Source organism: Elephantulus edwardii, unplaced genomic scaffold, assembly GCF_000299155.1.
Source record: "Elephantulus edwardii isolate Elephantulus edwardi_28Jun2011 unplaced genomic scaffold, EleEdw1.0 scaffold00021, whole genome shotgun sequence".
Lineage (NCBI taxonomy): Eukaryota > Metazoa > Chordata > Mammalia > Macroscelidea > Macroscelididae > Elephantulus > Elephantulus edwardii.
The window spans coordinates 19,771,178-19,798,803 of NW_006399771.1; the positions used below are offsets into that span (position 1 = coordinate 19,771,178).

The window sequence follows — 27,626 nt, forward strand, 5'->3', positions numbered from 1 at the left end:
GCATGTTGCAAGGAGGGACTGGTCCTTGGAGAGGGACATCATGTTTAGGAAAGTGGAGGGACGGCGCAGGAGAGGAAGACCCTTGAGGAGATGGATCGATTCTATGAGTGGAGTGGTGGGAATGAGTGTGTTTAAGCCGGCGAGGTTGGCACAGGATAGAACGACATTTAGGGCTCCTATACATAGGTTTACTATGAGTTACAAGCGACTCGATGGCACATAACAACAACAACAAATGTTCATGGCTTTGGGACATAAATCCTGGAGGTTTTTTGCTGCTACTGTATTTCACAAAGTAGAGATTCATGTGTAAACTCTTGAATTTCATATTTAATATTAATCCTCATTTCCTGTGGCACATGTAGGAGCTGCAAAACTAACTTATCTAGAAACACGATAACTTCAAATCCTTAGAATCAGAAATTATTTTCTTCCTCTCATATTTCTTAGTTCAGTCTAGTTTCAAATCACAATTCAAACTCATTGCTGTCCAATCGGAGCTAGCTCATGACTGACCTTCCAGCAAGTTTTCTAAGATCCTCACTCACCAGGGAAGAGATTGTCTTTCACCCTCAGAGCCACTGGTAGATTCAACCGCCAGAGAAGCACAGCCTTTGAATTGGCAGATCAAGTCCCTGCAGAATATACCACCTAGGTCAGCCTAGGAATTTTGTAATATCCAGAAATGTATTTTTATCAGATGATTATTTTCAACTTGATATTATCATTCTTATAAACTTTTGATAGGAAAATGTTTTACTTGGCTAATTTTCCAGCAAATCTTTACATAAACAAATATTTACCAATTTTTAAATCCACTAATGTTTTTCTTGCAGTTTTAATTTTTAACTCAAAAAAAGTTACTACCATGGCATATAAATTAGACATGACAGTTAATTAACAGTACTGTACAAAGATTTCCTTGGCATTAAAATTTTTCATACTTATAGAGACTTAATAAACCTGAAAATAGATCTATAAACAATGAAATCTTATTCTAGGCAGTTTGTTTATAGTAGAAATACACTCCATGTAGATGTATGTTCTGTATGTATGTTCTTGTAGTATGCCATTTTTTCTGCCTTCAAATGAGCTAGATATTACTGTTTAAAGGTTTTAAAAATTCCATTATTTAAGGTTGTACTTTTTGCTATGTTGTGTTCTATTCATTTATCACTAATTAATATATTAAAGATAACTTTAATAATAATAATTTCTTAAACTGAAACATTGTATTAAGAAATCCTGGGGAGGGGACCAGTGGGAATCCTGGCAAATTTACCTTACATCCATACTATTGGGAGAAAAAGAAACTAATTCCTGATATACCTATTAATTTATTCTAAGAAAGAGACTTTTTCCTAAGTGATTTAAAATAAATAACTACTTAAAAGATATTAATTAAATATTTTCATGTTCAAATTAACTTTTCCTGTGCTCATTTCTTAAAAAAAAAAGAAAAAGTAGTAGTATATTTAATGCTAACAATGCTAGATAAAATGAGTTTTCATAGTTTCCTAAATCATACCACTTATGAATCTCTATTCTTTTAGGCAGGTGCTGGATGGATGCTTTGGAATTAGCATTGAAATGTTCCAGTCTTCTAAAGCGTACAATGATCAGAGAAGGAAAAGAACATGACCTGAGCATCTCATCCGACAGCACACATGTGACTCTGTATGGTTTACTGCGTGCTAACAATCTACATAGTGGTGATACCTTCCAGTAAGTTAGCTATTTGACACTAATTTGATTATTATTTCAGAGACCATGTTATTTACTATGCTGACTTTTGAGTTTGATAGTGTATCTGGTATTGGAACTCTTGAGTTGTGTTCCTATGCTGGGCTTATGACTTGGTTTATAATTTGTTTAGTTACTATTATATAAGTAGAAATTTATTTCTTTTTATTTGTCTATATGGATTACTTATTCTTTCTGCAGTAACCTCATGTTCACTCAGTGTCTACCATCCCTCCATTTAAAATGATTTCTGCTTCTCCTTGTTCTTTTCTCCTGTTATAATCTTAAATATAATTCATCAGTGTTGATCTCATATGCCACATCACATGGGAAACCTTTCCTGTCTTCTGATAATGAAATATAATCTGTCCTTTTGCTGTTCCACAGCACTTTTACCCCAGTAGCACTCATGTTTTTTAAGTATTTAGAAAGCTGGGGCTGTAAACAGTTTGTGCAGACAGTTACTGTTTAAGTCATTTGTTGCTGTTAATCTTTTTTAAAAAATTTCTCTAGAAAGACTGAGCACTGGTATGTAGGCTTTGTAGAGATTCAAATCTCTTAAAAAAAATATTATTATGCTTCTCTTACCTATCTCCCTTAAGATTAAATGATAGCGAAATTGAACGACAGCATTTTAAGGACCAAGATATGTATTCTGATAAATCTGATAAAGAAAATGATCAGGAGCATGATGAGTCTGACAATGAGGTGATGGGGAAAAGTGAAGAAAGTGACACAGATACATCAGAAAGGCAGGACGACTCATACATTGAACCTGAGCCTGTGGAGCCTTTAAAAGAGACAACCTACTCGGAACAGAGTCATGAAGAACTTGGAGAGGTAAAAGTCTCTTCCTTTCAGACTTTCTGGTTTCCTAATTTGGGAGAATTTTCAGATTAAATTGCATAGTTGTCCTGAGTTACAGTATTTATGTGTGACCAATTTATTTTCAAAATTATATGTATTGAAAACACATTAAAATTTGTAAAAAGCTAAACATAAGAGTTTACATACATGCCTGTATATTCTATTAAACATAAGCCAACATTTCCTTCACTCTTGCTGTTAAAAAAGCCTATCTCTTCATAATAACTAAATATAAACTTAATTGCAAGGAAATAGGCCTTTTCAGCTTTTTTTGTTAGTCGCTAGAAATATGTATAGTACAAAATAATAGAGCATGATAATCTCTGAAATCTATTAACCATGTTATCTCATGCACTATCTTTTTTACTTATATTTTGTAACTCTAGACTTTAGTAGTTAATGAATTATTGCCCACATCAAGAGTGCTTAGAATAATTGTGCAGAGGATATATATTTAACCATCAGTTGTCTATTTAGTTTTGTGTTTAAAAGAAAATAATATTTTTTTATTAATTGCTAAAGGCAGGGGAGGCTTGTCAAACAGAAACTGTGTCTGAAGAAAACAAAAGTCTTATCTGGACCTTGTTGAAACAAGTCCGTCCTGGCATGGACCTGTCCAGAGTGGTTCTTCCTACATTTATTTTGGAGCCTCGTTCTTTCCTGGATAAACTTTCAGATTACTACTATCATGCTGATTTCTTGTCTGAGTAAGTAGAGTCTTTTATCCTTCAAAAACAGAGGATGCTTTCTGACTTCAAAGAGTCTTTGCAGTGTCATTCTCACCAACTATACCTTTTAAAAAAACCTGGTGTTAATGGTCTTTGCTCCCTCTTTCGATCACTTCTTCAGTGATGAATGAAGTGATGAATTCAGGGATGAAGGAGCAGCATATTTGATACTTCATTTTAATGTTGCTCCTAGGAAGTTGGCTTGAGTGAGATAAGCTTGAGGAAGACAGGAACTCTATACCTTACCTATAACACTAATTTCATAGACACTATTGACTTGTTCAAAAGATTAAACACTTATGTCTTAGAGAAGGCACAGCCAGAGTACTTCTTGGAGACAGAGGTGGTGAAGCTTCATCTTACATACTTTGGCCATTTTTCTAGGAGGGACTGTTTCTAGAAGAGGGACATGATGCTTGGAAAGATAGAGGGGCTGCAAAGGAGAGGAAGACCCTTAAACTAGTGGAGTGACCGTGGCAATGGTCTGCATGTCTGAGATTGTGAGGATGGCACAGTATAGGACAGGGTTCAGATCTCTTGTTCATAGGGTCACTGTGAGTAGTACTTGACTCAGTGGCACCTAACAACAGCAACTAACTTGTTTGCTAACTCTTAACAAAACTCTGTTCTCCTTACTCTCATCTTCTTTTCTTCAGTTCCATTTTATCCTAGACATAATTTGAACAGATGCAAGCATAAAGGGGAAAGGTGCTGTCTTCCTTTGTCTCACCAGTTCCTTGGAAAAATAGTAAAAGGTTACAGTTACTCTACTGGCAGTTATTCAAGGCACTATTTTTTAAGATAATTAAATCCTGGTACTGGGATCTGTTCTTTAGAATTTGTATCCATTTCCTTATCTTATGTTTATTGCCTTAATGAACATTTAGGGTAAAGTCATAAACTGAGTTCTGACTATACCTGACAGTTGATAAAATGGGTTATTATTAAGCATAGATCTGAGCCACAGTAGGGAACATTTGTTCATTCATCACATTGACAAATAACCCTAAAGCTTTACATCTCTGTTTGGCCTAATATCTTATTATAGTTCTTGCTTCTTTTGTCCAGAAATTAATTTTTCTCCAAATATGAGACAAATTCCTCTGAATCATAGTAATATCTTAATCCATTTTCCAAAACAAAGTTGCCACTTTCTAGTGACACATGCTGCAAAGGCTGTGTGAGCTACATACACTCATTACATAGCTGAGGAAGATAAAAAATGACACAGTAATTTTCTTCAAAGTGAATTTGTAGTATTTACCAAATACTAAGACTCATCTTGGCAGCATCAGGATGGATGGTGAAGAGATTGAGATTGTTCACAGCTTTATTCTGCTTGGCTCCACAGTCAACACCCTTGGCACCAGTAGCCAGGAAATTAAAAGACATATTGCGATGGGAAAGTCTGCTGTTAGGGACCTCTCTAAAGTACTCAAGAACAACAGTGTGTCTCTGGAGACTAAGGTGATCTGGTACAGGCCATGGTCTTTGCAGTCACTTGTTATACATCAGAGATCTGGACAGTGACCAGGGAGGATAGAAGGAGAATTGATGCTTTTGAGCTTTGGTGTTGGAGAAGAGTACTGAGGGTGCCATGGACTGCTAAGAAAACAAACAGATTCATCATGGGGAGGTTAAACCGGGATGCTCTTTGGATGCAAGGATTCTGAGGCTTCGTCTGACATACTTTGGTCATGTTTTAAGGAGAGACTGGTCCTTAGAGAAGGACATCATGCTTGGGAGTGTGGAGGGCAGGTGCAGGAGGGGAAGGCCCTCTGGGAGATGTATTGATTTGGTGACTGGGGCAATTGGGATGAGTGTGTCAGAGACAATGAGATTGGCACCGGACAGAGCAGAGTTTAGAGCTGTTGTACATAGGGTCGCTATGAGTCGCAAGCGACTCAACGGCACATAACAACAACAAGACTCATCAACAGCCTACGGTATGCAGCTGACACAATCTTGCTTGCTGAAACTGAGGAGGGCCTGAAGCGCTTGGTACAGAAGGTCAAGGACTGTAGTCTTCAATATGGATTGAAGCTCAGCATCAAGAAGGTAAGATTCTCACCACTGAGCTGACTGGCAACACCCTGACTGATGGCGAAAAGATTGAGGTTTTAACAGTTAAGTTTGCTCGGCTCCACAATCAACACTTGGCACCAGCAGTCAGGAAATCAAAAGATGAATTGCATTGGGAAAATCTGCTGTCAAGGGCCTCTCTGGAGTACTGAGAAGCAACGATGTCAACCTAGAGACTAAGGTGCATCTGATCCAGGCTGTGGCCCCTGCAGTTACTTTCAGTGCATCAGAGAGCTGGACAATTTACTTAGGATGACAGAAGAATTGACACCTTCAAGTTGTGGTGCTGGAGAAGAGTCTTGAACATACCATAGACAGCCAGGAAAATAAATAGGTCAGTCTTAGAGAGGGCTAAATCAGGTTTTGGAGGCTAGGATTTTGAAACTCTCTCATCCTTTGGGCACATGTCCAGGAGGGACCAGTCCTTGGAGAAAGACATCTTGCTTTGATGGGTGGAGGGACAGCACAGGAGAGGAAGACCACGAATGAGATGGATTGATATAGTAACTGGGACAATGAGGGTAGCTGTATGAAAATTACTGAGACTGGCTCAGGACAGGACAGCCTTCAGAGCTATGCATCGCAGGCGACTTGATGGCACATAACAACAATGCTTTCATTCTTTGATCCAGTCATCTAAGTTGTACAAATCACTCTTAGAGCTGTAAATATCCATATAAGAAAAAGGATATAATGTAAAATTGTTGCAGCATGCTTCTTGATACTAAACAATTGGTTGTTACTCTTATGACTAATAGAGTATGGTATGTTTATCCACATATGAGGAAGAACTTTATGGAGAGACTTCCAAGATTACATTTTGATAGTTTATATAGCCCACTATATTCCGCTATATCTAATTTTAGCAAAGGAAATGTTTTTGTTAGGTGTCTTCCAGTCACTTCTGAGTCACAGCAACCCTATGTACAGAATTAAACCCTGCCCCATCCTGCACTGTCTCCATAATACTGGTTTTCTTAAGCCCACCATTGCAGTCATTGTATCCAGCCATCTCCTTGAGGATCTTCCTCTTTGTTTTTGCTGACCCTCTACTTTTCCAGGCATGACCTTCTCTAGGGACTGGCTCCCCCTGATAATATAGCCAGATAATCCTTGCTTCTAAGAATCAGCCTGGCTGCCAAAAGAGATTAGTTTTTTCTTTCGACAGTCCACTCAATATTCCTCACTAATACCGTAATTCAAAGAAATCAGTTCTTCTTTCGACTTCCTTATTATTCATTGTCTAACTTTCATATGGGTTTGAAACAATTAAAAATACCATGTCTTAAGCCAAGCACACCTTAGTCCTTAAAATGGCATTCGTGTTTATTGGTAGTTTTAAGAACTCCTTGGCAGCATATTTTCCAATTATAGTTAAGTCTCAGATCTCTTGACTACTGCTTCCTTGGGTGTTAATTATGCATCCAAGTAAAATTGAATCATTGGCAACTCCAGTCTTTTCTCCATTTGGCATGATGTTGTTTATTGGTTGTGATCATTTTTGTTGTCTTTATTGAGTTGTAATTTATATTGAAGCTTCTCATTAAGTGCTTTGTGGATACCTCTGGTGGCCTAGTGGCAAGAAGCTGTACTGCAATCCCAGAGGTGAGCAGTTAGAATCTACCAGATTCTCTGTTGGAGAAGGAGGGACAGTCTCCTCCTTGTACCAGTCAGATCCGATTTGACTGGTACACACACACACACACACACACACACACACACACACACACACAAATAAATTTTTTTAAAAAAATAAGTGTTTCGTGTCGTTCCCATTTTCTGTTAGCAGGGTTGTGTCATCTGCATTTCACATTGGTGACACATTCTTTTTTCGTAGCAAAGGTGGGGAAGACCTCAACCCTACATATTTTTCATATCTAAAGAAAATGGTTTAGAGGAGAATGAGAAGCTAAAAAAATAAGAAAACTGTAAGAGCACTAGAGATGAGGTGAGGGCAAGGCACATAGACTTTTTGTTTTGAGTTCTATGTGTTTATAAAAATTTAAATGAAATTACATAGGAAGAACATTTATACTAAGATTGGAAAAGAGCAAGAGAGTGTTGCTACTCCTGAAAAGTGTGGCATTTCAATTTGGAAAAGCCAACATCTCTCACATTGTCAAAATTGTCAGTAGATTTGGACCTTCGATCTCACCATACTGTGTGCTCAAAATTGTCACCGTAAGACAAATACCTTTTATAAATAAGCACGTAATAATAACTAAATTATGAAAGCTTCACAATAAAATTCTTTTGTACATATACATATCTCGCAAAATTTGCAATAAGTGGCAAAAGCCACAGTAAAGTCACAGCTTCTGAAAATTTCTGTCATAGGATAGAAGTTATGCTCTAATTATCTGTTGTACTGGTGGAATTTGTTCCTTTTGGAAAAGTAGTTGACAGCATGTATGGGAGGCTAAAAGTTTAAGTAATTTATTTTAAATGTCCCAATATGTATGTAACTTAAAATTTGATGTTTAGGGAGAGGGGGTTGTGGTTTATTTTCTTCTTAAGCAGGGAGGTAATTTGCAAGGGAGAGGCTAACACCAGGCTACTGTCCTCGCCAGAGGACATTTGCCAGTTAGCAATTATTGTGTAGAATCAAGCAGCCAAACCATAGCCAACCTTCCAGCAGGTTTTTAGAGACAGCAAATCACATAGTCCATCTTTATCCTGCAGTGCAGCTGGTGGATTTGAACCACTTACCTCTGAGTTGGCAGTATAGCTCCTTACACTAGGCCACCAGAGCCAAGTGAACATAGTTCTTCGTTGACATATGGGACAGAAAAACCTCTACTAAAATTGTAAATAGGGCTACTTGACCACTGTCCATAATTTCAAGTACTAGGCAATACCCACCCCAACCAAACTCAACACAGAATATAAATTTAAAAATCTACATGTATGTCCCCCATTCCAATCACTGTAACATTTTCTTATAAAATTCTTAACAACATCTAGGATTCTACTAAACCCCAGTTGAAAAAACTTTGGTTTAGAAAGTTTTAAAAAACTACTTCAGCACAAAACCTGAGTGGTTTCTCAAAAAGTGCGTGAAAAAGAGGGGAAAACCAAGATTATGAACAGTGATTCTTGGAAATGGATTTACATAGTTGTTTTTGCCATCTCTTTTAAATAAGAGTTTAACTTTCCAAATAACTTTTCATAGTTGTTGACTTGATAAATACAAAGGAAAATTTGTGATTCATTTTATAATATTCTGTATTTACCATTTTGGTCCTTTTAGGGCTGCCCTCGAGGAAAATCCCTATTTCCGTTTGAAGAAAGTAGTGAAATGGTATTTGTCAGGATTTTATAAAAAACCAAAGGTAACATTCTTACTCTTTTTCCTTAATATTGTTGAGTTCCTTATTTTCATGTCATCCTTTTAGGAAACTTTGGTGGCATGATCTATACAGTTTCCCTGCTAAGCCCAATGTGTCACTTCTCTGGTGGTTTGAATTCACCATTAAGTTCCATGCAACTAGTCACTACCATCCCAGTGACAGTTAGTGTAAGGTTTTTTGAGTAATTAAGTTTGAACTCGTTTAATTCTATTTCATATATTAGGAACTTTTTATAAAGAGTGCATTCTTCATGACATTTTGACTGCTTTAAAATGTTTTAAATCTTCTAGATTTGTAATTTGAAACTTGTTTTTGTTTGTTTGTTTGTTTGTTTTTAAACTAGGGGCTGAAGAAACCATATAATCCTATTCTTGGTGAGACTTTTCGTTGTTTATGGATTCATCCCAGAACAAGCAGCAAAACATTTTATATTGCCGAACAGGTACTAAAGGTCCATGTGACAGTGGCAAGATTGATTAGGAAATATTTGGGCTGTTTTTAAATCAAGCAGTGGCTTAGTGGACTCAGTCTTGATTGACTCTGCTTATTTAGTGAATCATTAGCAAGCATTTAGCTTTCTAGTGCTGAGCACTACTAAAGACTATATTCTGAAGTATTTTGTGAAGATAATCTTGTCACAGAAAATTCTATTTTTCATATCCTTTTTCTTGTTTGTCAAAACTTAGATTTTAAAAACACCTTTTTAGTCATATTCCCAGTTCTTCAGTGTTTCTCCAAGTCCCCAATCAAGTTGAGATCTGTTTTTCTGGTGTTTTAGATCCTTCTTTATTTTCTAAGTTTATATCAAATTATCTGCCTTTCTGAGCTCTCCACATCAGTAATCTAATCTTGTGTGTGGTTCATTTGGCTTTTCATCCAAATAAATCCTGTTTTCATTCTTTATCATCCAGATGATTATACTTCCTAGTGTCCTGACCCAGTGCACATGTCTGCATTAGTTTTTTGGATTATTTAATAATTATTTTATTTTAATACATTGTTTAACTTTGTTAGAGTTTATCTCCCAGTTATTAAGTCCTGGTAGACATACTCCAACTCCACTGTCATCCCAGTAACATCTCATCTTTTGTTGGGCACAAGAAAACTTATCTTTATTTATTTTTTTTATTTTGTTTTGTTTTTAAATTTTAGTATATCTCTATTAATGATTCTAAGTCTTTATCTCATCTACAAAAACCTGAGAATATGACTTTCTTTCTCAATAACAATAGTTCCATAATATAATAATCTTTCCCTTGAGCATAATGAGGATGAGAATAATATGATGTGTCACTGGAAAATTCTCCTTAGAGATTTTGATATATACTCTCATTGAACCCACTACTCTATATTAACATTTTAAAAACAAATGATTGTATCACCTTGCATTCTTGTTCACATAAATTGAAAAGGTTAAAAAGAGTTTGATTTTATTTTGTCTCTGTTTAAAAAACAAAAGGTGTACATTTTTCAAAGCTGTTACTAGTTTCCTTCAGCCTATTCAGTAATCAACATGAAAACTTTAATGTGTTTTCTGTCCATTGCAGAGTAACAAATTATTTAAAATGTAATAGCTTAACAAATATTCATTGTCTCATAGCCCGCCAAAAACCCACTGAAGGGTCAGCTATGAGTCAGTCCCAACTCTACTGCAGTGGGACTAAGAGAGAGAGTGATGTTCATGTGTCAATAAATGCTTAGCTGAATGGTTTCTGTTTTAGTGTCTCTCATGGTGTTGCATCAAAATGTCACCCTGTTTTTCAGTCATCTGAAGGCTTGATTAGGCCCGGAGAATTTACTTCCCTGTTTATTCATGTGACTGTTGACAATAGGACTCAGTTTTCCACATGATTTTCTTTTCAGACTTTGTAATGATATCTTTTATCACCTAGTAATGTTCTGTCACATCTGCATATCACAGGCCCTACCTGGATACTATGGTACACAACAGTGGATATCTTGGAGGCTAATTACCACAGCCATCTATATTTAATTTTACTATTTAAGATTCATTACTTATTACTTCTTGTTGTTATGTGCCATCCAGTCAACCTACATTTGTAGCAGCCCTGTGAACAATGGATCTGAAACCTCACCTATCCTGTGCCATTGTCACCATCTCTGACACACTTGAGCCTATTGCTACAGTCACTGTGTCAGTCTATCTTGTCAAAGGCCTTCCTATTTTATGCCGAGCTCCACCCCCACCTTTCCAAGCTTGATGTCCTCCAGGAAATAGCCCTTCCTATTATTAGAGTATGCTTTTAAGAATTTTTTATAATATATGTTGGAGGAACATTCTTCTACTTTGTACATCACTCTTTGTCAGTTTGCTGTACGGAAGTAATCTGGGTTTGCTGTGATGCTGAACCTGTGCCATTGAGGTGTGAAATGCCATAATGGCTTCCCCATGTAGACAGTGTTTTGTGGAGCTCCCAGTTGTAAAACAGATTTGGAAGTAGGAGTATCATCCACATGCCTATGGAAACACTCTGAACTTGGAGAAATGATAATTACAGAAAGGCATTAGGTCTTTTGTTCATAGTTTTACTATGTGTTGTGCTCAACTCAATGGCAATCAACAATAACAAACAACAACCATAATATGCTTATCTTGTTTTCCATTTTCCCCTGTTTAATAGGTATCTCATCATCCACCAATATCTGCCTTTTATGTTAGCAATCGGAAGGATGGCTTTTGCCTTAGTGGTAGCATTCTTGCGAAGTCTAAGTTCTATGGTAAGTTTTCTCATGCTCCAACTCAGATGCTTTTCTGAAAGATGCTTTCTGATGAGTTATTACTTAGATAGTATTTCAAGCTGTTTGCAAAAGGAATTTTTATGTCATTTTAAGTACTCTCTTTACCTGGATAATTACCTTTCTCACAGTGGTTTTTTTATTACCTATTCATAGACTCTTGTGACTTTATATTCCATCACTTATGTATAAATCCATCACAAACATCACTTACCCAATAACAGACTACATGTTACTCATTAGCTCTTTTAGTGCATATACATATCTTTCTTTAGATCTACCAAGTTTTTTTACTGCTGTCTTAATGAGCCTGAAGGAGCTCTGATGGCCTAATGGGAAAGGAGTTGCACTGTCAACCCAAAGACGTGGTTCAAATCCACCAGCTGCTCTCTTCCCATATAATTTACAGCCTCAGAAACCCACTGAAGGGTCAGCTGTGAGTTCGTTGCAGCACATAACAATAACAACAATGAACCTAAGGGGGTACAGGCAGTGGGAGGTTCTATCTGTTTCAATCTTTTAGTAGAGAGAAATCTAAATACAATTAGAATACCTCCATAGTCAGTAAAAAGATGTAACTTTGGGTCAAAGCACATAACTTTTTATAAATACAAAGTAAAAGATAGAAAATTTCAATATAACAAACGGTAAGGTCTTTTTTAATATTAAATGGAAAAAAAAAATAAAGGCATAGAATTCAACTAAGGAATTTTAAAAGTGAAAAGAAACCCAGCTGTAAAATAGGAAAAATAGTACATAGAAACAAAACCCAAGTTCTGGGAAAGTAGAGGAAAACCATAGACAAACCTGTGACAGGGAAATCTAACAATAGTTCCTGATCCAGTAACATTTCTTCAAGGTGTTTTTTTATTTTCCTTGATGATCACTTTGTTTTTGTTTTCCCTTTTTTGTATATATGGTCTTTTTAACCAGAAAAGATCATAAGCTTGCTCATAAACACACCTTAATAAATTTAAAAACATTGAAATCTTACAAAGAATTTCTGCAACTATGAAGAGGTAGAAATAAACAACATTAAAATATCTAAAAAATTTAGAGTAAGGAGCAAGTGTCGGTAATCTGCGCTGTAATCCGGAAAGCATGTGGTTGAAGGACACCAGCTGCTCTGCAGGAGGACAGGCAGTCTCCTCTCATACAATTAGCTGCTTCTGAAGACCCCTGGAGGGTGAGCTGTGGCTTAGTTCTGACTCAGTGGTACTCGGCAATAACAGCAACAGGGTGCTCCTTAAAAAACAAGAGTGGTACAACTTTGTCTTATATACTTCAGGCGTGTTGTCAGGAGGCTCCAGGTTTTGGAAATACACATCATACCAGAAATAGTAAAGGGTCAACAAAAGAAAGCAAGACCCTCACTGAGATAAATTGGACACAGTGACAGCAACAGTGAACTTGAACATGATGGTATTGGATAGGGCATGTTTTTGATATGTTATTGATAGGGTCACTATGAGTTGTAAGAGCATACAGATTACCAATGTCACAAATAAAATGAAGAGATTCCACTATTGATACTACAGACATTATTATAAAAAAGGATAAATAGCTTACTTTAGGCATATTTTCAAAAGGAACCAGTCCTTGGAGACACAGATAATGCTAGAGCAGGTAGAGAGGTAACAAAAGAGGAAGGTCCATAAGAAATGGATTGACATAGTGACTATTATAACTTAGCTTAAGCATGAGAGAGATCATAAAGATGGTACAGGATAGGGCAGGGTTCACATTTGTTATTCATAGCGTTGCTGTGAGTTGTAGTGAAATTGATGGCACTTAACATTTATAAGGTCACTCAATACAAGGACAAAATATAAAACCTAATTGTATTCCTTCCTATAACAAGAAGTGAACACTTTCAAAATGAATGTTTAAGAGAAAGTATAGTCCACAACTTTAGTGAATTAGGGTAATTTTTAATACATTCTATTATAGATGTCTGGTAGAGATACTATACACACACACACACATGCACACATATATAGGATATGTGTCTATTATTTTAAACTGGTTGAATGTGTTTAGTGAAACTTAATAAACAATATTCATTTCAGGAAACTCATTATCTGCAATATTGGAGGGAGAAGCCCGGTTAACTTTCTTGAATAGAGGTGAAGATTATGTAATGACAATGCCATATGCTCATTGTAAAGGTAAGTATTTTGCACATTTCAGTTAGATTGTTCTTAAACCTTTTAAAAGTATAATTTATATGTTCATAAATTGGTATGCTTTGAGATTAATGGCGTTAGCTTTGCATTTTGTTTGAAAACACCGTAAGTTTACAAAATTTAAGATTATTGATGCCAGCTGCTGAATATTTCTTTGTTGAATTAGTTCACCTATAAAAGATTTTTGTGATGTGTACTTTATTCTGAAGAGACTGATCTATATTGTTGGAATTTCTTTCATTTGGTTAATGTGCCGGTTTTAAAATTTGCTGAAACTGCCCATTCTTTCAGAATCCTCAAAAATGATTTTCATCTTCTTGTACCACCCCTTTTTAAATTTTAATTTTATGCTCTTCAATTTTCAAATTCCTTTTAAATCCTCTTAGCATTTGATAATGTTTAAATGTCAGTTAGTGATGCATTTCCCCCATTGCTTAGAATGCAGATAAGAGTATTAAATAATAACTATCCTGTATTATAGGACAGGTACTCAACTACTTACTTCACATTCACAGACACATTTAATAATATTAGAACCCTGTAAAGTGGGTAGTAGTATCATCCCTATTTTATAGTTGAGGCAAAAAAAGAGGATCAGAGAGGATAATTAAGTTGCCCGCCATCACACATCTAGGATACAGTTCCATCAGGCTGTGAACTCAGGCATCTCCCTTTACACTCTGCACTTGCAGCAACTTTTCTGTATCACATCTGTACAGTTTAAATACTCAGTTTGGTCATTATTAAGTTCTCTCTTCCCAACTGATGTATACAGAGTAACTGGTTGTAAACTTTTATTTCAGGAAGTATTCAGAAATACAGAAATTATATAGTATGGACTCATTTCACAGAAGAGAAACCTAAGAATTAAGAATTTTACCCAGGTAGCCAGTTAGTGAGAAGGCGGAGAGTACCCTCTAGACATCGTGGCTGCCATTCACTAAACCATTCACCTTCCTTCCATTACACGCACCTGTGGTCAACTTGTAGCCTCAGACTGTGTAATTTTTCGAGCTGCATGAGTGGTTCTTGAAAGTTACGGAGTGAAGTATCAGTAATTGTGAAACAAACCTATACAAGTATGTGTTTTTTCATTTATATCATTTGGAACAAATAAATTCATTTGCAATGTGGATAGATACCCATGCCATGTCCAATTAGCACAGGAAAAATCTTTCCACAGCAACAGTCAGTTTTATTGGAAGGAACAATTAAAAAAGAGACTATCGTTCTTTATGACTGAGAGAAATAATAATAATAAGTTCTCATTTTCCAAAATGCTTTTCCAAATCACTAGTCCCACACAGTGTTTACAAATAAAGAGTTCTGTAGCCCAATACTGTATACCGTCTACTGTGTTTCTGTCTTGGAAATTAACGTTATGCATTGAGCCAGCGCATGCATGAACACACATACTCCCCTTAACTGTTTAACCTTGTTAAATCCAGAATTTTTCCAACATTTAATTATGAAATCTATTTGGGAGAATAATTTTTGTTTTATTTATATCCACTGCATCCTATAAAACCGACTCTATGTCTTTATTGTTGTTTTTGTCTTTATTACCAATTTTCATTTGAACAGAATGCCCTTGAATTACAACAGCCTCCTAGAAGACAATTAGGTTACCAAGTTCTCCTAGTTATTAGCTAGCATACCTTTTTTTGACCTTTGTTCTCTTTTTTTCCCTTTTAGGAATTCTTTATGGCACAATGACACTAGAGCTTGGGGGAATAGTCAATATTACGTGTCAGAAAACTGGATACAGTGCAATACTTGAATTTAAACTAAAGGTAATTAGATAATATTAGGATGTATTTATACTATAAATTCTGTTGTTCATAAAGGTCACTATGAGTTAACACTAACTTAAAGACACAAAAAGACACCGATAACACACATGCTGTAAATACTGCACAGAAAGCACAGTGTAGCACCTCATTTGGACCAAATAGGAACATAATAGCATACATATAGCTTCAAAGATACCAGGCGTGGGATCAAGGATGAGTGAATATCTTGGGATAACCTAAAAATACAGCAGCCTCGGAATTCAAATTAAAACTAAATTATTGTTTCCTTGTAATCTTAATTAAGAAAACTGTTACTCTTATATAACATGAGATTTGAACTATTGGATAGGAATTTCTCTGTAAATTAAAGCATTGATTTATTAAATACCAAAAGTCACAAATTAGTTGAATTTAGGATGTATATACTCAAAGTTTCATTAGTTATTATTTCTGCATACCAAATTGCCCTAAAACTTACAGGTTTTAAAATGTTCATAAACTCATGAGCTCTCTAGATCAAGAATTTTACAAAGCATATTAGAGATGGTTTGTCTCTGCTGCATAATGCTTGAGTCTTAACTAGAAAGACTTTTAGTCTAGAATAAACTCCACGTCTGCATAGTACGTAGCATGGTGCACTGCTTAGGGGTTGACGTTTCAAATCCATCAGCGCTCAAATAGAAAAAGATAATCAGCCTTTTCCTATAAAGATTTAATACTTGAAAACTTGATGGAATTATTTAAAAACTCATCACTTACATACCTGGTGCCTGGCCAAGGAGAACTCGCTAAGACTAGGACTGCTGGTATGACAAAAAACTCACAAACTCATTGCCGAGTCTCAAAGTCAGAGTTGACTTGTTGTTCACCCTCTTGCTGGTTATGAGAGGATGTAAATCAAATGGGAAAAGAGTGTCCATCTTTCTCCTGTGCAGTCACTGGAAGATCCACACTGCCAGAGAGTGCCGTCTTTGGGTTAGCAGCACAACTCCCTGTGGACTACACGACCAGTGCTCTTGTGAGGATATGTGTCTTCTCATCCTCACAGTTTATAGGCATCACAATAACGAAACTCTACATGGCAACTCAAGGCTCTAAGTACAAGTAGTGAGCAAGGTGGAATCTGTATCGCATACCTTCTATATGAACTATCCTTAGAAGGTTTGACCCCTGATGAGATGTATTGGTTCAGTCACAGGGACAGTGGGGGTAGGTGTGTCAGAGGCAGTAAGTTTGGCACAGGTTAGAGCAGGGTTTAGGGCTCTTGTACATAGGGTTGTTATGCGTTGCAAGCGACTGACTGCAGATAACGACAACAACATCCTTAGAAGACAGTTTATATCACTGTACAATCATTCCTCTGTCGGTTAAAGAGTCATGGCCTAATCTAACTCAAAAGGAGGATTACAGACATCTCTTTTCTGTGAGAGTGTTTCGATCTCATTGAGGATTAGATCGCCTGTAAGCTGCAGGCAGGGAGTGGGGATATTTTTCATGCTAACTGTTAAATACTGTCTATCAAAAAATGAAAAGGAAAATTTCAGATCACATCACAGTGTTAACTGTTGTGTGGAGCAGTACATTGTTGTTATGTGCCGTGTTGTTATGAGTCGCTTGCGACCCAGTGTACAACAGCCCTAAACCCTGCTCAATCCTGTGCCAATCTCATTGTCTCTGACACACCTACCCCTAGTTACTCCAGTAACTGAATTAATCCATCTCTTCGAGGGTCTTCCTCTCTTGTGCTGTCCCTCCACCCTCCCAAACATGACTTGCCTCTCCAAGGGCTGGTCCCTTCTTGCAACATGTCCAAAGTATGTCAGGCTTCAGAATCCTTGCCTCTAAGAAGCAGCCTGGTCTCACCCTTGCTAGGATGAACCTATTCTCCTAGCAGTCCAGGGTATATTTAGTATTCTTCTCTAGCACCACAGCTCAAAGACATCAGTTCTCCTTCTATCATCCCTAGTCATTATACATTATATTCACTTTTATGTCCTATGAACTGTTTAGTACTTAATACTGAATTGTCTCTGTGTGATCCCCAGCTGATCAGCAACTCAACATTAAAAGAAGGGATCTCTTAAGTGATTAATGGTTTAGGGAGCTCTGGTGGCCTAGTGGGTAAGGAGTTATTTCATTGCATACAATTTACAGCTTTTGATAACCTGCTGTAGAATCAACTATGAATGAATTCCAGTTCAGCAGCACGTACAACAACCACCCTTTGCTTGGTGTTTTACTTTTTTATTTTTAATATTGGCAGATAATTGTATGAATGCTGATAAAGATTATTTAAAATCATGACTTCCTAAAAGGTCTTAAGTAATTTCTGACACCTTTAAGGGATACATTGAAACATCAAAATTATGTCTCCAAGGAGATATCAGCAAGAAAGGTTACTCTTTAATCCAACAGATATTTAAATCCATTAGGTTAACTGACCTGTTCTTGCCTAATGGATTGCCACATCTATGGGCCACAGTCTCCTGAGTCAGGAGAGAGCAAAGGACATGAGTCACTTATGCCATTTGGTCTTTCTCAGTATAATATTTAATATCACTTTTACTCGGTTTTTGTCTATTTTGCTGCCATACCAAGTTCAAATTTCTTCCTATTTCTGACAAAATGTGAATTTCTGTCTCACCATTTGGGCACCATTTATCATGCTTAGAGTACGTTTTTGTTTGTCTATGATATAAGTAAAAAGTAAAGCACCTCTTCAACATTTTCTTTCCTAAAAGCCATTTCTAGGAAGTAGTGATTGTGTTAATCAAATATCAGGGAAACTCAAATTGGGAAAAGAAGTCCTAGCTACTTTGGAAGGTCACTGGGTAAGTGTTTTTATATACTAACATTTCAAACCTGCTTTTACTTTGTGGGGGGAAAAATAATAAAACCAGCATTTATAATTAAAAATAGAATACTTATTCCATTGCTAAAAGCATTACCAGTTAATATAAGATTCAATTTCATAACTGATATTTTTTTCTTGGTATTATTTTACTTAGTTTTATGTAATATTTTCTTTTCAAAACTAAACATATCACTTAGTTTTATAACACTATGAGGTGAGAACAGTTTCTATCTTCATCTTACAGAGGAGAAAATTAAGTCACAGGAACATAAAAATTTTTCCATAGTAAGTGGTAGGTCCAGTATTTCACCCCAAAAGTTCACAGCCTATACTCTTACCCATGGCACTATATTTTTTCTTAATTTTTTTTTAAAGCTATAATTCCATAGAGGGTTAAATTTTCTTCTGAGAAACATAGAAAAGGAATAGTAGTTCGGAAAAACATTGACTGACTTCTCTACTGTCCTAAATTTAGTAGGTAATTTTGTTAAGAGGAGCCTGATTAAATAAAAATGAAGGCTCTGTCTAGATAAGCCCTCTCTGTAAACATTAAGTATATGCCATTTTCTGCATGATAATAATGAGTTGACAAGAAAGTGAATCTCAATCTAGAAACTCAGTTAAGAGATCTCTAATAAAATTTTTGCTAGCAGACTTGTAGCTCAATTTCATTTGGAGAAAAGATAAAAAGCCTTGTTTTATTAAAAATAACGTTTTAAAAATTGTGTTCAAGTTTTTAATGTTAAGGAAGTCTCTTTAAAGTTTTTCTTTTTTAACATATTAAGTGCCTAGATGGTAAATAAGAGTTAATTCTAGTGGTAGTAAATATGATCCTCTACTTTGTTAGTAAAAAAAGGCTTGCTTTTTGTATGTAATTATTTGAACTTGGTGTGAGTAAAACTTGTGAATTCTTACGGATTTTTAAATTATATGCTCAATCTTAGTGGATATTTATATAACAAGAAATTTGGGGCTTTTGGGAAAACATGAGTTATATTTGTTTTAAACAAATGTTCAACTCAAGGTAATTAAGTAATGGAATTTTTTTATTATTATATTATTATGCTATATAATCCCCTTCTAAATGAAGATAACTATGCTGGTTTTTCATTTCCTTACATACAGGATAGTGAAGTTTTTATTAATGACAAAAAGACTGATAATTCAGAGGTTTTCTGGAACCCAACACCTGACATTAAGCAATGGAGACTAATAAGACACATTGTAAAATTTGAAGAACAGGGAGATTTTGAATCAGAGAAGTAAGTATAGTGTCTGTCCTGTGTTCCCCACGCTTCCCCCCCCCTCCCGACCCGGTCAGGTAACTGTCTACAGATCATAGAGTATTTGTAACAGCTTGATGTTGTGATTACTTTTGTGTTTAGTTATATTTGAATCTGGCAAAAACCTATATTGTTTGTGGGATGAGACAGGATTTCATTTGGGTATGCATGAATGTCAAATATAATACCAATCATCCCTCTTTCGTACAGCTGAAAAGTAAAATTACACTGTGTTTCTTTTCTCTTATGTGTTCCAGTCTGATTTGTTGGGGTTTATAAAATATTTTAAAAATTAACTATTTACACAGAATTATAGGACTTATTAATAACTCTTTTTTAATTATTATTAACTTTTGTTAGTTTTGATGAACATTTACAGATATTTGGGGTTTTCATTCATTCATTGTTGCACTGTTTTCTCTTCGCTCCTCCCAAGTTCGTTCTTCTTCCTCCACCCCAATGTCTGTTTTAATTGTCCAATTGCCACAGTGCTTGTCAAAGCCAGTTCTGATTAATCTCCTTTGTCAGTGTGTCCTTTGCCATTCCCTGTCACTCCTCCCTGAGAGAGACTTCACCCTGATTCATAAGGAAAAGGGAATGGCGTATTCTTTTAGCTACTTCCTTCTGAAAAGGGACGCTGTGGGTTTCAGGGTGGAGATCTTCTCTCACTACTCTAAAGGGCCCCTTTGGCAGTAGGAAACACATAGACTATTACGGAGATTGATTTTGGAATTTAGATGCACTGTTATCAATTGTGCTTAGCCGTACATGTTCATATCCTTGAAGATGTATCATGGAGGTGTTATTAATAACTCTTGATTTCTGCCTGGCATCTGTTTTCCAGTCTGATTTGTACATGTAGAATTGTAGGTGAAGGGAGTGATACTGGATTTCCTTTTTGCTCTATTCTCTAAAACAGCATTTACACCACTAGATGATGTGAGTTTCTAAGGACTTACCATTGGCTGGGTAATAATTAAAGCTGTAGTTTCTCTTCCTATAATCATTAATTCTAGCTAAGTGAAGCATTTATACATGTGAACAAAAACTTCTGAATGTACATTATCCCGTTTTACTCTAACTAAATCTCTTTGAAGGAGCTCTGGTGACAATAGTCCATAAGGAATTGTGCTGCTATGATTCCTCAGAGGAAGGTGGACAGTCTCTTCCTCTGAGAATAACAGGTTCAGCTATGAGTCAACTCCATAGCACTAAGAAAGGAGCTCTGGTGGCCTAGTGGCAAGAAACTGTTGCAATCCCAAAGGCAGTTCAAAGCAACCAGATGCTCCTCTGGAGAAGGAAGAACAGTCCCCTCCTCTGCCAGTGAGATCTGATTCGATGGCACACAACAAGAAAAATTAAAGAAAACACTTAAGAGATTAATCACTTTCTATCAAGAGAAGAATATTTTTTTTAAAAGACACTATGCTCGGTAATGTTTTATACATTATGCAGGTTAGTCTACATGATGTCCGCTCACATGGGACCGTTCTCACCCATGGGGATTCAGTCACTGTATTTTCCATTTGTGCTCAGAACTGAAATTGTGGCAGTTAGAAGAATATGTATGCACAAATTCTAAAAACAGTCTGTTCCAGCCTTAACCACATGCTGCTTTCTGTCCAAAGGATTATGTTTTTCCTAGGCATGTAAAACAGATTTTGGAATGTGTGTATAATGGTGCATATTTTAAAAATGAAGAAAACAAAGCTCACACAGGCTTAACTATTTTAAATTCACTAACTTCATAGGGGCTTTCCCAGAGAGGTGGAGCTAAGTATTCCAATATCATTGCTATCGAATTGGAACCAACTTATTGGTTGGTTATTGACCCTCCACTGGATTTCCAGGGGTGTATAAGTCACATAGGAGGAAGCTGCTGGGTGTATAAATCACATACTTTGAAGTTGCTTGTGGATTCAAACTACCAGAGATGCAAATTTTGGTTTAACATTACAAATCCCTGCAGATTACACTGAAATATGTTAACTGAAGAAAAACCCTAAACCTTATTAATAAAACTTAGTAGTTGTCAGCACTAACTGAGATTCTGATTTAAACCAGGTCCTGGTTAACTTTTGCCTGTAGAGCTGACATGTGAAGCACTGCATTACACTAATGGATCTTTATGAGGATCTTAAACCTTAGTGGGCCTAAGAGTCATAGGGGGATTTGTTCAGAATTATTCCTGAGCCCCACCTTCAGTACATCTCTGTAATCTTGGATCAGCAAAGCTGTCACATGTTAAAGAACCTTTGTAATATATTCCTCTTAACACAAAAAAATGATTGGCTTCTAGTGGATCCCTCTCTATACAAGGTATCAGAGGTTTTTGTTTTGGTTTTGTCCCTTGATTCATTTTTGACTGTAACTTTTATCAGTGCTGAAAATCCACATATCATTTTGTCCCAAGAAACTCAAACTTTTCTACTACAGGGATTTGATTCTCAATTTCTTTAAAAAAAATATTGTTTCTATGTTAAGTATATAATATATATGCTTTTTAAAATACAATTTTTGTATATGTCTTAGACTCTGGCAGCGTGTCACTAGAGCCATAAATGCCAAAGACCAAACTGAAGCTACTCAAGAGAAGTATGTTTTAGAAGAAGCTCAAAGACAAGCAGCCAGAGATCGGAAAACAAAAAATGAGGAATGGGCTTGCAAGTTATTTGAACTTGATCCACTCACAGGAGAATGGCATTACAAGTTTGCAGAGTATGTAATTTAAAATTGGTTACTACAGACGGTATACTGAAATACTTTGCTACTTAAATTTCAAGAACTCTCCTCGTTAGGAATTTTTGTTTTTACTTAGCTGTGCATATGAATGTGAGATTTTAAACTTGACTTCATTATGGTAGTTTGCTTTTAAAATAAGCTAAAGATCTGCAAATTAAACAGACAAATAATGCTATATTTATAATTGTTTTGGATTCAGAGCTGCTGTACATTGGGTCGTTGCTATGCATCACAGATGACTCAACCAATAACATTCTTTGACAGGTTTGGAAGCAGGAATGGCATCCACTTCCTAAATAATGTGCCTCCAGAAACTCTATGAACTTTGATAAATGTCAGTAGTTTTAGAGGGGCTTCAGGCCTTTTGTTCAGAGGGTCACTGTGAGTTGTGCTTGACTCAAAGACAATCAGCAACAACAATGAAAATCTAATATACAGTAAAAAGGTTTTAAGTTCTTTTATTAGTCATTAAACTGATGTATTCTTTTTCATTTATGTAGCACCCGACCATGGGACCCACTTAATGATATGATACAGTTTGAGAAAGATGGTGTTATCCAGACCAAAGTGAAACATCGTACACCAATGGTATGTTATTTCAAAAGATCCAATTAGATCCGTTAGACACATAAATGTGTTAAATCCTCAGAATCTTTGGCCATAAACATTTTAGATTTGTTTCTTCATTTAACAATTTGAGCTTAGTAGAAATAGTCAAAATGAAATTAAACCTATTGCTATTGAGTCAGATTTGATTCCTAAGGAGCAAGTCAAACTACCGTAGGATTCCAGGGCTATAAATCAGTATAGAAGCAGACTGCCACATCTTTCTTCTGTCTAGTGTTGAGTGAGTTTGAACCACTGACCTTGCAGTTAACAGCAGATCACTTAACCAGTGTGCCAGCATGGCTCCTGTGGAAACACAAATTCATTTGCAGTTAGGAAGAGTTTACCTACCACTATAAATCTATATATCCCTAATTGTATTCATGACTCCTATTGTCACCCTGAGTAATCATCTCAACAGATTACATCAATTTCCACTTTTTAACCTGTTCTGTAGAGTAATACGTATTTTAACCAAGAAGGCGGGTTTGAATTCCAAATGTTATTTTTTTGCTCCAGGACTTGAATATTATATAGGGTGTTATTTCATGTAATGGGTAGGGAGTTCGCTCCTAACCCAAAGGTGGGAAATTCTAATTATTTAATTCCCAGCTGCTTCATGAGGGTGGAGGTAAAATCTCTTCCTGTGTGATTTACAATTTCTGAAAACCTACTGAAGGGTCAGCTGTGAGTTGGTTCCAACTTGACAGCAATAAGAGATGAAAATTCACTTTCTACATACTGCAAGAGGGACCAGTCCTTAGAGAAGGACGTCATGCTTGCGAGGATGGAGGGATAGCGCAGGAGAGGAAGACCCTCTATGAGGTGAATTGATTCAGTGGCTGGGGTAATTGGGATGGGTGTGTCGGAGACAGTGCGATTGGCACAGAATAGAGCAGGGTTTAGGGCTGTTGTACATAGAGTTGCTAAGAGTCGCAGGCAACTCAACGGCACATAACAACAACAACAACAGTTGTTCTAGGTGTTCATATATCAAGTGTGTTTTTACTTTTGTTTTTCAAGAATGAAACTTTTCTAGCAATGAAAAATTAACTGTTGTTAAATGCTGTTGAGTCGTAGGTGACTCATAGTGACCCTATGAATGAAAGTCCTCACCACTTGTGTGACTTACATCCTTTCTCCATGTTCAAAGGGTTTCCGGAGGCAAGGTATTACGGAAGTAGATGCCACTCTTGCTTCCAAGTTTCTTTTAACTGGGGAGCTTCACCAAACACTGGCCAGCTTGGGTAACCATTAATGCATTTGACACTTCAGTGTCCCAGTGTTCAGCTTCACAGCAACCACAAGTTACCTCTGTATGGCAAGCGGACACAACAGGGTTATACAACCTAGAAAAACAATGAAAAAGAGGCCTGAGGGTCGCAGATTAAAAGTCGCCCACCTTTGGCTTGGTAGCATCACTTTCTGTCCACTAGGCCAACTGATCATTCTCTATGTCGATGTTACTGTTTCTAAGTGCTGTAGAGTTGCAGGCAGCCCATAGAGACCCTGTGAACGAAAGTCCTCAACACTTGTGTGACTTTCATCCTTTCTCCAGCTTCATAGGGTTTCCGGAGGCAAGCTATTATGGAAGTGGATGCCACCCCTGCTTCCAAGCTTGTTTTAATTGGGGAGCTCCACCAAACACTGTCCACCAGGGGTAACCATTATCACATTTGACACATCAGTGTCACAGTGTTCAGCTTCACAGCAACCACAAGTTACCTCTGTAAGGCAAGTGGACACACCTGGGCTATACAACCTAGAAGAAATAACTAGAATATTTAAATTCATTTTCTCAACTTAGAAATGATAATTCTTCATTTACATATTCATTTATTCCATTATTTTTGTTGTTTATTCAATAGTCTCCACTCCTACTTAGTAGTAGGTTATGAGCTAAGAGTCTCTTCTCTTCAAAGTACTAAACAGATACCTAAGAAATATTACTCATTTGTTCTATGAAATGTTCTAATAGTATCATTGATGACTACCAGTTTTCTAGCAAATGCAGAGCACTGTTGGAAATGCTTTAATTCTTTTGATCTTTTTACTACCCTTAAAATTATCAATAGTCTAAGTCACAAGTATAGTAAATAATTTGAACTCTTAAGTATGAGATAATTTAATTTTCTTTACTTATTTTGGGATATAAAGCCTTCTAACTTTAAAAGTTTACAAAAAATATTGGGAAAGCATAGCTTTGTGTCCGGTGCAAACCACTCAGGAAATCTTGGATCTAATTCTAATCTTGGATTCTGTCATTTACAAGTTGTTATGTGGTGGCAAGTCATACCTACTCATAGTTGACCCTCCAGAGGGTTTTCAGAGAATATAAACCACACAGGAGATTTCCCACCTTTTTCCCACAGGCATCTGGTGGATTCAAACCATGTACCTTTGGGCTAGCAGCACAATCCCTAACCACTAAGCAAGCAGAGCTCCTAAGTTTAACAAGTAGAAGAGCATATTATAGGTTGAATCCAGATTCTGTTTGTTGCATATTACAGAAATTTCATTTTCAAAAATTTGAATAACAGTTTTTAAAAATAATCTCAAGGACTAAGTAAGTGGGGATAATTCCTTTTAGCACAGTAAACAGGTAAGAATAGAGATTTAATGTTCATCAGCTCACAATTTTTTAAACATATAATGTATCTTCCTATTAATAATTCTTGAATTTAGGACTTTGGACTGGTTATCAAAATTGTAAACCTATTATTAAGATTGTTTTAAGCAAAATTTTAAGCTTATGATTTGAGATACATATATCTTTTTAATCTTATGAATGTATTTGTAACTTTTTATTAAGTTTAAATCATGGTCTTAAATATAATGGTATTTCATATAATTTTTTTACATTATATATAATATATATATAATTTTTTTACATTATTTAGATATAATTAAAAGTAAGTAATTTATTATAAACTCAGTCGGGAACAAAAGAAGGATTATCACAAAACCTCATTTAACAATCTACAGGAGTTGCTAACTAGTGTAGTTAGAGAAGAGGAGAATATATGTGTATGTGTGTGTATGTGCGCGTGTGTGTGTGTCTATGTGTGTGTCTGTATCTCCATCCATCTTTGCTTGAGGGTGCATACAAATGTCACTGGACTGACGTACACTCAAATAACTATGGTTGTCTGTCTCATGGACAAAAATTGTATGGATAAAGGATCAAGAATGGGAACAAAACTCTTATGACTTATAAATCTCTATGTTTGTGCTAATGTTTCCTACTAAAATTATTTGATTGTATACTAGACTCTTTAATTTTTGTTTTTATATCTGACTGTGGTGCCTAGGCCCTTGTCTCCAGTTGGAGGCTGATTGGTTAAGCTGTTGGACTCTGAAAGGTGTGCACTCTTGGTTGGAGTCATCACGACCTCCGACCTTGGGAAGGGCCATTGTATTTAAATGTCGGTTGTACCTGAGGTCCTGTGTTACTGTATTTTGAAAGAACATTCTTCTAAGTGGTAGAGCACTGGTCTGTCAATTTGCTGTACTGAGATAACCGGGGGTTGCTGTGATGCTGAACTCTGTGCCTTTGAGGTGTCATATGCCATAATGGTTAACCATGAACAACAGTGTTTGATAACAGGAGTAGCATCCATTTCCTAAATAATATGCCTCTGGACACTCTGTGAACTTAAAGAAAGGATGATAGTTATAGGAACGGTCCAGGTCTTTCATTCCTGAGGTTGCTATGAGTCGTGCTCAACTTGAAAGCAATCAACAACAACATGGTGCCCAGAAACAAACTGTTTGGATAGTTGTACATTGATCTTTAATTTTAAAATACAGTGAAAAATCATATGTAAATTTTTCTTTTTAGGTTAGTGTCCCAAAAATGAAACATAAGCCGACCAGACAACAGAAGAAAGTAGTGAAAGGCTACTCCTCTCCAGAACCTGATATCCAGGACTCATCTGGAAGTGAAAGTAAAAAACTTCTGTTTCATACTGTTCACTATAAAGGCCTCAATTTTTTTTCCCTTGTTTTAATTATCCCATTACCATAGTGCTTGTCAAAGGGGGTCTTAATTTTTTAAAATATATTACTACACAAGGTTTGACATGTTAAAATGGGTTTTGGTGGGAACAGAGGTAAATAGATGTAAAAGCTATTTAGACTATAAGTGAGTTTCAAGACAAGGCCACAAGTAAATATGTGAGCAATGAAAAGTTCAGATAATGTGAGGAAACATGTAAATCCAAAACCACACTCTGGTGCTAGTTCTTACACCTTCCTAGCTTCTGAAAAATTGATGATGAGTCTGTATATTCAGTTCATCAAGTGATTTTGAGCTTTGGGCTCAGTTCCGGATTTCAGGAGAATGGATTCATAGTCTTTAGTGTTTAGAAGTCACAAATGAGTAAAAAATACATCTTTATCAATGTTATGAACTACTAGGTTAAATTGCCATTCTTTTAATTTTTTTTAAATTTTATACTGATTTGTATACATTGTTTTAAAGTGCTATTCTTGTTCAAGTCATAAAATAATATGCAGAGTAAGCATTTTAACCACAGTGATACATAATCAAGAAAGGATTATGAGAAAATAACTTTAAATCATAGTCCCTACCAAGTTTACACTAAACTGAAGTGCTCTTTTTTTTTTTTTTTT

The 27,626-nt window shown here is 36.1% G+C and overlaps 1 protein-coding gene across 1 annotated transcript in view; it reads left to right on the top strand.

The window, feature by feature from the left end:
* OSBPL8 (oxysterol binding protein-like 8) overlaps positions 1–27,626 on the top strand; it is a 114,381-nt gene that overhangs the window by 79,148 nt on the left and 7,607 nt on the right. The window contains exons 9-21 of the mRNA XM_006882589.1: positions 1,554–1,725; positions 2,346–2,583; positions 3,133–3,317; positions 8,671–8,752; positions 9,114–9,212; positions 11,413–11,509; positions 13,597–13,695; positions 15,409–15,506; positions 18,248–18,337; positions 19,486–19,622; positions 22,176–22,361; positions 22,886–22,973; positions 26,833–26,938. Coding sequence (XP_006882651.1) covers positions 1,554–1,725; positions 2,346–2,583; positions 3,133–3,317; positions 8,671–8,752; positions 9,114–9,212; positions 11,413–11,509; positions 13,597–13,695; positions 15,409–15,506; positions 18,248–18,337; positions 19,486–19,622; positions 22,176–22,361; positions 22,886–22,973; positions 26,833–26,938 — 1,677 coding nt within the window. The remainder of the gene's footprint in view (positions 1–1,553; positions 1,726–2,345; positions 2,584–3,132; positions 3,318–8,670; positions 8,753–9,113; positions 9,213–11,412; positions 11,510–13,596; positions 13,696–15,408; positions 15,507–18,247; positions 18,338–19,485; positions 19,623–22,175; positions 22,362–22,885; positions 22,974–26,832; positions 26,939–27,626) is intronic.